This window comes from Protomyctophum bolini, assembly GCF_963924005.1.
Source record: "Protomyctophum bolini genome assembly, chromosome: 16".
In the NCBI taxonomy this organism is placed as follows: Eukaryota; Metazoa; Chordata; class Actinopteri; order Myctophiformes; family Myctophidae; genus Protomyctophum; species Protomyctophum bolini.
In genome coordinates this window covers 24,707,118-24,718,774 of record NC_137877.1, presented here as the reverse complement: position 1 = coordinate 24,718,774, position 11,657 = coordinate 24,707,118, and the positions used below count along the sequence as shown (strand labels likewise).

General features: G+C 42.0%; 1 protein-coding gene across 1 annotated transcript in view; it reads left to right on the top strand.

Annotated features, from left to right (window-relative positions):
* Nucleotides 1-9,762, top strand: part of wdr75 (WD repeat domain 75) — a 20,797-nt gene extending 11,035 nt beyond the window's left edge. Inside the window, 11 exon segments of the mRNA XM_080785693.1 lie at nucleotides 3,228-3,326; nucleotides 3,841-3,935; nucleotides 4,586-4,600; nucleotides 4,603-4,665; nucleotides 4,668-4,753; nucleotides 5,604-5,628; nucleotides 5,631-5,651; nucleotides 5,654-5,661; nucleotides 5,858-6,004; nucleotides 7,139-7,230; nucleotides 8,908-9,762. Coding sequence (XP_080641819.1) covers nucleotides 3,228-3,326; nucleotides 3,841-3,935; nucleotides 4,586-4,600; nucleotides 4,603-4,665; nucleotides 4,668-4,753; nucleotides 5,604-5,628; nucleotides 5,631-5,651; nucleotides 5,654-5,661; nucleotides 5,858-6,004; nucleotides 7,139-7,230; nucleotides 8,908-9,112 — 856 coding nt within the window. The 3' untranslated portion in view covers nucleotides 9,113-9,762.
* Nucleotides 9,763-11,657: the final 1,895 nt, after the last annotated feature.

Sequence of the window (11,657 nt, the reverse complement as noted above, 5' to 3'; positions counted from 1 at the left end):
GACCATTCACATTAATTAATTAAAGACAGCTGTTAAGGGGAACAGCGCTGCATGACGTTCATACAGGTCCAAAGAAGAGCACATGTTGATGTTATTATGATCATTCTATCATGAAATTATATCAGTCTCAGGCAATGGGCATAAATAAATAAAGTGTCAGCCGGGAGGCGGAGAGTTACGCACGGCAATACGCATGCAGCGCCCGGCATAGGCTACAGCCTGGCATTTACATTTCAATATATTCTACCAACAGTGCAAGACTGCAAGCTTTCCGGGTTTTTTTAATAATGTGTGTTGTGTTGTAACTTGTAACTTGTCGCCTGTAGTCGTTTTAATAAACGAGGTTGAGCGGTGATCTGAATACTGATCTGAAAATAGCCAATCTACAACTCACAACGCGTTGCACTGCAGCGCGACCGCGACATATGTATGAACTATGAAGCATCGCCTCGGTTTAGTTTCATCATGAGAAGAGTAAAGAACCACCACCTACCTGACGTTACATCTTAGCCCTGAAACATGACTGCTATGATGATTATACGAGAGTCATGTTTCAGGGCTAGTTACATCTATACCTAAAGTAAAATCCATCCATCGTCCACCTTATGTGATCATGTCTTGTCAGGGCCAGGCTATAATAAAAACGATCATGTGCAAATCCTTTGTTGTATAACGTGCATGCATGCCTCATTGACATTGTTGGTTCACTACCGATTTATTTACTAAAAGGCTCAAACAGCAGCAACCAAAACCAACTAATAAACTATTGTTTTAATTTGAAGGTGAGCCATACGCCCATAGCCATTAATCTGAAAGGTTTTGGTCGGAAACTGTCAAACTGACAGTGACGGACAGTGTGACAGGTGAGGTCACAGTTCAGAGGTTAATTCAGTGCATGCGCAATGCACATGGTTTAATTTGGGGGAAGTGTTTCAGATCAAGATTGTTATCTGTACCTAATAATACTACCTATCAAATAAGAGGGAAAAATAGTCTTGGTCTTGACTCGGTCTCGCCTCGCGGCAGTCTTGGTCTCGGTCTCGACCCTCCTGGTCTTGGTCTTGGTCTCTGCCCCCTAGGCTCGCATCGGTCTTGGTCTTGGTCTTGGTCTCGACCCTCCAGGTCTTGGTCTTGGTCTTGGTCTCGGCCCCCTAGGCTAGCAGCGGTCTTGGTCTTGGTCTCGGTCTCGACCCTCCTAGGTCTTGGTCTTGGTCTTGGTCTCGGCCCCATAGGCTCGCATCGGTATTGGTCTTGGTCTTGGTCTCGACCCTCCTAGGTCTTGGTCTTGTCTTGGTCTCGCTTTAGGTGGTCTCGACTACAACACTAGTTAATATACTACACATAGCAACCAACTGTTTAGAGTTCTGTGGTCTGAAGAGGCTCCTCAGTGACCTTACTGGTAGGAAATCAAGAGTGTCGCCCCCCCCCCCCCCCCCCTCTCAGCAGATGGGATGGAGCCTGGACAGAAACGTCAGACCATGCTGCGTGCCCTCCTGCTCAAATTGGGGCCAAACTGTAGGTTTTGTAATCTAAATGGACGTCTGGAAACCTTGGCAAACCGCCAGGTCCTTTGAGCTGGTGGGTTCTCGGGTCATGGAGGACAGGTTTTTCACCCCATTTTGCTTTCCTGAAGAACCCCGTCTCTTAAGTTGGATCCTCAGTAATGGAAGTTTATTAGTTGTGGTCTTATTAATTATAATAATTTTGGCAATGCACAAAACAATAGAAATAGATATAGAAGATTAATTGAAAAGAACCCAGTAAACCTGAATCCCTTGTGACACCCAAGTGTTAAAAATATGCGGCACAGAAATGGCCAGGCCATCGCCAGCATTTTGTTTTCATATCGTTTGATTTGCGGGGCAAAAGTGTCAGATGAACACTTTTTGTCTGTGTCACTTGGAAGCTCAAGTGGAATCCAGGAGTAACGGCCTGGTCAGGCGGAAAGGAAAGTCAGACATTTAAGAATCAGCTGTTTTGACAGCTGCCCTCTACACCTTGCATAATAGCCTCCCTGTAGCTCTGTGCAGTTGGTTCACTTCATGTGAGCGCATCCAGTAAAACTAAGATCACATGACTTGCATGTTCCATTTGTAGCACCCCAAAATGGAGGTCTCTACAGACTTTTAATCCTATGAAATATGTGGTGGTTGTAGGGGGTAGCTGTAAGGCTCTGTGTGGACTAGCCACTAGGATTTACATTTACATGCAAGAGTTGAGTTGAGCGACCTACCCAGAGACAACTGATGTATTGTATGATGAGTGTAGATCCATTACTTTGGAAAACGTTGTCTCGTGTAGGTTTAATTTATATTACAGTGTACATGCCGCAAATAGCAGATTTACAAGCTCACAACATGTCACATTGTGATGAATTGTGAGCTTGTAGATCAGCTATTTTCTGCACACAAATTAGAAATAAGGCTTTAGAAATCTCCGCAGGGTACTGTAATTAGTTCTGTCCATCTTAGAAAATAACTTGACCAGATGGCTGGATTTTCATTATCTTGATGAGAATGATCAATAGGCTCTGATTTATTATGAATCCTTGTCTAATGACGAGGGCAAGATGCAACAGCTGACGAAATAAGACCTTTAGAATGAATTGCCAAGTTTCACGATTACATTGTGAAACATAACATCAGGATTTCTGATTACTTTTGTTTTGACTAAATGTGCAAGCCTATCTCGAGTGTGGGATGCTTGGAACGTTTGCTAGGGCGGGTGTCATAGGGAAGGGGGGCGGACATCCTGTGTTGGACGATCTATGTGTGCTTGAAGGTTTGTAGGAGTGGATCATAGTCTGGAGCAGGGTTGACCATGCCTTGTAGGTCATCACCAGGGAGCAGATATGAAAATGTAGGCAGATTGAAGACCACCGTGTGCTGCAGCATTCTGGATCAAGTCAAATTTGAAATAGTTGTTGGTGCACTCAATATTGCAATATTTGTAAAAATGGGGAGTGAGAATAAAATATAGAGGAAGGAACACAATGTGCATACCAATAGTTTATGGTAATAAAATAATAGTTAATTTTTTAGGTTATGAAATCAGCATCATGTGGTAAACTTAACTTTTTATAAATAAGTGTCAGGTATGCATGGCTGCTACATGGTGACACTAAAGCCCTGTTTGGTGCGGCTGTAAGTAACTCTTTAGAAGTCTGGTGTTAAAATAGTGACCGTATGAAGTACCAGGGACAAACATCATCTTTTGTGCTCCAACAGGGATCTTTGTTTCGGCCGCCTGAGCTGCTCCAAGTATCTGCTGGGAAACCACGACCAAAACCTCCTCTGCTGCTGGAACCTTCTCACCTGCTCTTGTGAGTGAGAGCGAGAGAGAGGGCCAAATGTCTCCACAAGTATATAGTACAATTTGAGAATAGACATTGTCAGGACCCTTTTCCTGGTCCTCACAAGATAAATTGCTGTTTTATGATTAAAAAGGTTTTTTAGTTAGGCTTACAATTACAAAAAGATTCCGGTTGTGGTTAGATTAGGCATAATCGATTTGTGCCCAAAATGTGGCATTGGTGCGCAAATACATATGTTAGGATTATAACTGTAAAATAGCGTCCTTAAAAATGTATAGTATGTGTATACCAGTCATTGTTTTGGGCTCTCTCTCCTCTCTCTCTGTGTTCTCCAACTCAATTCAAACACAGGTTTAAACAATACGATAGAAACATAATAATGCATTAAAGGGGAATAAAGAAGGATTGTGCATTTGCCGTCAGAAATGGTCCATCGTAGGAGAGGTTAGCTTGGGATAAACCTTTTTCAATGTTTTTGCATTCACTTTGAAACCCTCTCTCTCTACATGGTGTGTCCATCCTGGCAGTGGAGTGAGTACCTCTATGGACGTGAGCCTGCTCCTAGCCGACTCTGCATCTGAGAACGTGGCTGCCTTCTGCAGTCAGGATGCCAGCACTGACCGTAAGTCTCAGTCAGCAGCACACCCAAACATCCCATATTCCACTTGTGTCAGAAGTTAGTGGAAATACTGAATATGAATTCAGTGATTTCACGTTTTTATGGGTCCTTCATATTTTTAGTTTTTTACATTTTGGTTTAAATTATTTCACAACATTTTCCAAAAAAATAATCATGAATTAAAAACAAATTCATTTATTTTTCAGTAATTTTATGATTAAATCAAAGAATGGGCTAAAACGTTTGGGACCCTACAGGCATCTGGTCTAATATGCTGATCTGGAGTGGAGAATGTAGTACACAAGGTTATGAACTTGAATAGATGAATAGACCATCCATTTAGCTGGGTTTAGGACAACAGCAGGGGCACGTTGTTCCATAGATTAAAGCCTGATTTATACCGAATATAGCCAATCTACAAGCTCACAACTCGTCACAGCACAATGCCCTGTAAGCTTTTAAATCTACTTTTGGTGCGCAATGCCGTCGTACACGAAGTATAAATCCCATTTAACACACCAGTCAGTCACGAGGCATTTGCTTTGGAACAACTTGAGCACCTCAAGGCTGGTTTTCTTTTTTTGCCAGTTCTTAAATGTAACCATAAACTATGTTTCCTCATGCCTGTGTGTCCCTCCTCCTCGTTGTCTCAGTGTTTGTGTTTAAGCCAGCGAGCCCCGGCCGCTCTACTCCCACAAGGCTCTGTGCTCGGGGAAGGTGATGCACGCCGTGTTCGCCCGCGTGACGCCATGCTGGAGAGCTGCGAGGAGAGCCTGCAGTGGCTCAACCGCTCCCAGCTCTACTTCTTCACTCAGTACATGGTACACTACCTCATGTCCTCACTCAGTACATGGTACACCACCTCAAACATGTCCTCACTCAGTACATGGTACACCACCTCAAACATGTCCTCACTCAGTACATGGTACACCACCTCAAACATGTCCTCACTCAGTCATGGTACACCACCTCATGTCCTCACTCAGTACATGGTACACCACCTCATGTCCTCACTCAGTACATGGTACACCACCTCATGTCCTCACTCAGTACATGGTACACCACCTCATGTCCTCACTCAGTACATGGTACACCACCTCATGTCCCTCACTCAGTACATGGTACACCACCTCAAACATGTCCTCACTCAGTACATGGTACACCACCTCAAACATGTCCTCACTCAGTACATGGTACACCACCTCTAAACATGTCCTCACTCAGTACATGGTACACCACCTCAAACATGTCCTCACTCAGTACATGGTACACCACCTCATGTCCTCACACACACATCTGTGCAATTCAGAGTTAATTTAAATCTTGAGTGTGAAACTGTATCTGTAGGGTCTCCAATAATGTAGAATGTTAGTCATGTCAAAGGTGCCAACTTTGTAAAACCAGCCCTGCAGGTTCGTTTAGTTGCTGATAATTTCCTTGAACTTTTGTGATTTATGTATGAGTGAAGACGGTGTCATGTTAAATGTTATAATACTAATATAGAAACATAATTTTTTGTCTTGAGAAATAAAAATGTGCTGGATAAGTAACTATACAAGGCTAACTTGCCTTAGAGTGTGTGTGTGTGTGTGTGTGTGTGTGTGTGTGTGTGTGTGTGTGTGTGTGTGTGTGTGTTTCTGTGTTTTAATTGATATGGGCTCTTCTTTCCAGGATCTGATGACATTCCTTACCAAAGTTGAGAAGAACGTCTGATGGCTTCTATGAACAGGTAAAATCAGTGAACTCTTGTCTGTTTGTATAGAGGCTATATAAGATCCTGACTTGCCCCCATCTGACCTGCATACAAGCATATTGAATGTAAATGTAGGTCAGTGTCCAGGTCCGGGGTGCAGGCTCTTTGACTGCTGGTTGCAGAGAACGTCCATTCTGATGTTCCTGGTGGGTTTTCCTCCCCTGTCTTCAAGCTGGTGATTGAAGACAGTGTTGCAGTGACGCCGTTCTACCTGTTGCTGGGGAAACACAACCATCAGCAGCAGGACAAACGAGAGCCTCCGAGCAGTCTGTCTGCAGAGAGAACGCAGCTCCCACAGGCCTCCATCGCTGTCAAGGAGGTGAGGATTACAGTGCTACAGCATCACAATGGAACCTCTAAGTCAAGCCCATCGCACACCGTCTGCGACCGTCTGCGGCGCCGCCTGGAAAATAGAACTGTGTTCTATCGGCGCGCCGGGCGGCGCGGCGTGGCTTCACTGGTCCACAAACAGTGCGTCTGGACCCATTTGTGGGTCACGGACACATTGTTATGGGTCCCCTTAGTTTTAGTTTCATACAATTTGGTTTTTAATTATTTCAAAACATTTTCAAAAAACTTTCCCAAAAAAGCAAAACCTTGAATTAATATCAAAATCCAAAGATTTTTCAGTAATGTCCAAGGCAAGTTGCTGCCCAAAATAGAGACACTAGGTTGAGAGCGGTTAAAGGAGAATTCCATACTAAAAGGCTTTCTTACCTTTCTTTGTAGTTACGTCCCCACCAAAGAGGTCCAGGTGTTATTTTGTGCAAAAGCTCCTTATTGGCTATTTCCCCTACCATAAGCCCTAAATGAATTGAATGGGAATTGAATGGGGCTATGGGGTGTTGTGCTAATTTGCTTATTTCCATCGCTCAAAATTATAATTTCTTTGTATATATCCTCTCTTCATAATGTAAATAATATCCCAAGCGGCACACTTTACTACTTCTTTCGATGGAAATAAGCGAACTAGCATAACACCCCATAGCCCCATTCAATTCCCATTCAATGCAATGCAATTCATTGAGGTTATGGTAGGGAAAATAGCCAATAAGGAGTTTTTGCACAAAAAAACACCTGGACCTCTTTGGTGGGGACGTGACAACTACAAAGAAAGATAAGAAAGCATTCTAGCATGGAATTCTCCTTTAAGTTATATATATTCGAAATGAAAATGTTTTTGTGAGAGAAATGAGGCATTTAAGTAAGAAGTAACGTTTCTTGTGCATAGTGCATGCATACTGTATCAATAATTGGTGTTATGGGTTCCTACAACACGTCCTATGTCCTCCACAATCATGTCTGCCTTCTGATTTGTTTATCTAATGACTAAAAAGATCAAAATAAGCATTAAAGATTATATTTAAACAAACATTTTGGACTACCTCAGAACAGACAAGACGGTGTCAGTGTGATATACTGTATGTTTGTCATCTTCTTTTGTCCGTGGCAGCTCCTCCACAGTCCCGCCCACGTGCTCCCGTCCAGCTCTGTCCTCTGTTCCATGTTCACTCGCTCTCTCCTCGTCTCAGCCACAAACGCCAGGTGAGTTAATAAAAACCTTGTTGTCGCTGTTGGACAGAACCCTTGTATGTCAATCATCATAAAATCATATGAATCATAAAATCATACATTTTCACTAAACGGGGAAAAAAATTATCCAATGTAGTTATTATTTAATCACAAGCTCTTAATACTTTTCATTGCTAAATTAAACTTTGAACTATGGAGAATGGGGATACAAGTTTCTGCTTGACAGCAATCAGAGAAGACGTCTTTATAGCTTTCAATGTTCAGGAAGCCTTCAACAAGGGTAAAGAAACTTGGCTTGTCACTCTTAAACCAGAGTCTCCTGCTTGTCCTTTGTCTGGTTTGCAAGGAGAGATCGCATGCCTACTCTCGATAAAACATCCATATGCCTGCACACAATGTTTTCTGCTTTATTGAGCAATTCTACGGTCAGATAGGAACCTGCATCAAGACAATGAAGAGATATGGAAAGTGACCAAATAATAATCCTGTTGTCCTAAAAATCACACCCGTGTGAAGTAAGTGGTGCAACTCCGTGTGGGGTTCCCCGGAACTTCCAGAGCCGCAGGAACGCGCCCAGTTCCGGCGAGCCGCCCCGTGTCCGAAACGGTCGAGAAATGACAGTTACCGTGTGGGGGTCCCCAGGAGGTCCCTGTACTGTACTGTACTGTACTGTCTGTACGGTACTGATACACCTGAAATCATCACATATACACTGTGATATACCTTTCGCTTAATTCGACGCCCCGTTTTCTGTGTGTGTGTTTGTGGCTGGGACCATTCACGCGGCGATACGTCCACACATTGTCGCCACACGTCACCCCGGATTTTCAAACTGCACTTTGATATTACACTTTTAAATAGTGTTTCAAGGCTGTCGATACACTGTGGGTGTAACATTAAAGGTCAATTAATGTATTTAATTGTATGGAATAACGGTGACCATGTGAAAAGTGAATTCATGTCATTTGAATATGTATTCTGTCTGGCACCACGAACGCCATCAAAGGCAAACTGTTACTTAAGTTACAACCATACGTGTGTGTCTCAGATGTGCGAGCCATGCAACTAGAAGGGAACCCTCTACTGCATTTACAATGGAAAATCAGCAGCCCTCTGCTTTCTTTTAATAATTTAATACCACCAGTCGGTACCTCAAAAAGGTACTGGTTGTGTACCCTCCCTCTTAAAATATTATAATATATGATAATTGAAAAATCAATAACAAAAAGCCAGACAAATTGTGTCTGATAATGTTCATGCTCTTTAAAGAATAACTGCTGCCATCTTACCAAATGCAATATTTTTTCTAAATGCATAAACACGTTTCACACTTGACTGGAATGGTGTTCTTGATAGTTAACTAGCCTGTGAAGCCGAAGTTACATTTCCATATTGTAGATTGTACAATAAAGATTAGCTTATCTTATTAATGCCATATTATCAAATATATGATAAAGACTATATCAGTATAGTTGTGGCCTTGTGGGTCACATGTTCTGGAAAGTGACAACCGTGACGAGGCATTTATATCATGAGCAGACACAATGCAACTAAATGGCAAGGTGATTCAGCAAATCTGGAAAAGGTAAAAAAACAAAACGTGGGAACAATCAGTAGTTTCCTGTTTATCTTTGGAAAATATGCTGAATGTAGCCAAACTCGCTGTAACTCGTGCCGTTCTGGTCTCAGAGAGGAAAATGAACCCAGAGAGGAGGAAATGGAGAGCGAGAAAGAGGAAGAGGACTCCGAGGGGGAAATGGAGCTGACCGCCAGAAGACAGGAGCCGCTGACCACGTCGCTGGGGCCCCCGGCCCTCACCAGAGCCCAAGAGAGAGAACTGAGGAAAGTCAAGAAGTTGGATCACAGCTGGTTCAGCAACATCCTGGACTCTTAACATGCATGACCGCGCACAACCACAGACATGTATATACAGTGTATAAATAGTAGGGCTGCACAATGAATTGGGGGATTAATAAAGTTTTATCCTATCCGATTTTATGTTTCAGAATTATGTAATCGTAAAGCTTAGCAATTAATCTTATTTTGTGGCTGTAGCATCTTGTGTAACCTCACCAGGTTAGGTTACACAAGCTTTAATAACCAGAACACTGTACGACCCCTCTCCCCATCTGTGTCAGTCACACGGATGCAATAAAATCAGAGGCCATTACATACTATTTGACCAAGGATATGGTTATAGAAACGTATACATATTAAAAATATACATAACATATTTTCCCTCCAGAAATCACTTAATTACAAATATTGAGCTAAATAATCAGGATTATAATTGTGCAGCCCTATGACATAGACATACAGTATACTAAACACATACACACACACATGTACAATCCCTCATGCTTTTCTAGACGTAATAAATAGATCTTTTTTGATTAAAGCCATGTGAGAATGTGTTTTTTTTTGTTCGGCAAACTGAGAGCTCTACCAGTTCAGTGACCTTGTGGTTAGAGTGTCCGCTCTGAGTCTGTAGGGTCGGGGTTCGATCCCTGGCTGGGTCCTACCAAAGACCCAGTGCCCTGCTTGGCAATCGCATCAAGGGTTGGATTGGGGTAAGTGCCTGCGACATAATAGCGTAATGTCCAGGGGGTGTACTTGTACATCATGTCTAGGGGGGAACTTGTACATCAAGCTGCCTCATGCTACAGAAACAGGAGAGTAGACCAGTATCTGAAGTTGATGCATCTTTATTGAATGATCTGGTCATTTATTAAACGATGGCAGGAAAAAGTCTGTAAATGTGTGATTCATTTCATTAGGGGAAGTACCGTACGGTATAAACGCGCAAGTTACAAATGTATCCCTAATATACATCAAGACATGTCTTGGGGCGTATGCACTGATGAACTGTGCACCTGTTGTCTGCTGCTGTAATGAGAACTATCAAATTAGATATCAACACTACCTGTGTAAATTGCTTGAAAAGGTAGGGCTTGAGACGTTTTCTTTGTTCTACAAATTGAGAACTCAAATTGAATCCTCTAGTCTAGACCAGTATCTGAATGTGATGCTTGGGGGACATGTATACAAATACAGAAATGAGATTATGAATACTACAGATCTCAAATTATTTGTAAAATGTGGCCTTGATACTGATTGCACTTCACCTATCTATAGAGTGATGAAAGAGCAGAGCATAAGGTGGGTGTAATACATGTACAGAAGTTGGCTTACTGTTACTGTTCAGTAACTGAGAACCTTGAAATCCATACTAGGCTTCCTTTTTAAACAAAAGTCATAACCATTCAGCATTTTTCACTTCCTGTTTGTGTCAATTACTCTCACTGATTAAATTAAGATAAAAAAATGCAGCCCGTTGCTAGTCATGTGAAAAAATTAAGTTATCAAAGCTGTGACCTTAAAACTTGCAGTGGCATACTGAGTCACTCAAAACTATCGAGTCAACATTTTATTTTATTGTCTTGTCTATCAGTGTGTCGCACACCATATATCCGTTATGGATGGAACAAAAATAGAATAATCCTTCTGCAATTTAAAAAGTGGTCTTTGCCATGCATTTAATGGGGAGTGTCCTGGCCAACGTACCTCTCGCAAAGACAATAAGGCAAGTGCAAATAATATGTGGATCTTGGACTTGATACTGTGCCAGCCTCAGGTATGATCCATATGTCAAAGGATAAGGTTTGAACCTTATCCAAGCCCCACTGACTTCTATTGCAAGTATTTCAAAAACAAAAAGAGAAAAATCAGTGGACGCACTTCTTTGACCTACTGCTAGTCAGTTTGTGGGTTTAGTGCTGCACTGGACACGGACACACACAGAGAGACTCTTATAGATAGCCTCCAGTAGAGCCACATCTAATAATGCAATACTACTTGTTATTGGTGCAATCATGTTTACATTTTGCTCTTCGTCCATGTGTTTAGGATTCATATTTGGCCCGAAAGCAGCTGTATGGCTCAGTGGTTAATGTTGATCATTCAGTATGCTAACACTAAGGTCAATCATGAAGCCAAGTGTGCCTGGAAAGTACAGCTTCTACGAATTGATTATAATTCTACTGATTGTAAAAGCCTTAAAGACACTGTACTCTGCACAGTACTGTGTAACTACTATAAAGCGTGCTGAATTCAGCTTGAGAGAAAAGTCCATTTCCAAATGAGCGTTCAGTGTTTCAAAAGTGTTTGAAATCATGTGCATGAATAGGATCTTATCTCCAGTGCGCGCACTTATCTCAAGCCCTAGTTCATTTATGTAGACATTGGACTCTGACTAAATGCTCGTGCATGCCATTCTCCTTTGAGATGAGGAGAGGCTTGTGCAATGGCTGTGAACTTATTATTCCCAGGTTTTATTTAATTACCGTCCAGTATTATTATCTTGTACAGTATATTGTATTGCGGAACATGCTAACATAAACTTGATTCTTTATTCCCAGTATTGTTATACAGTACATCAC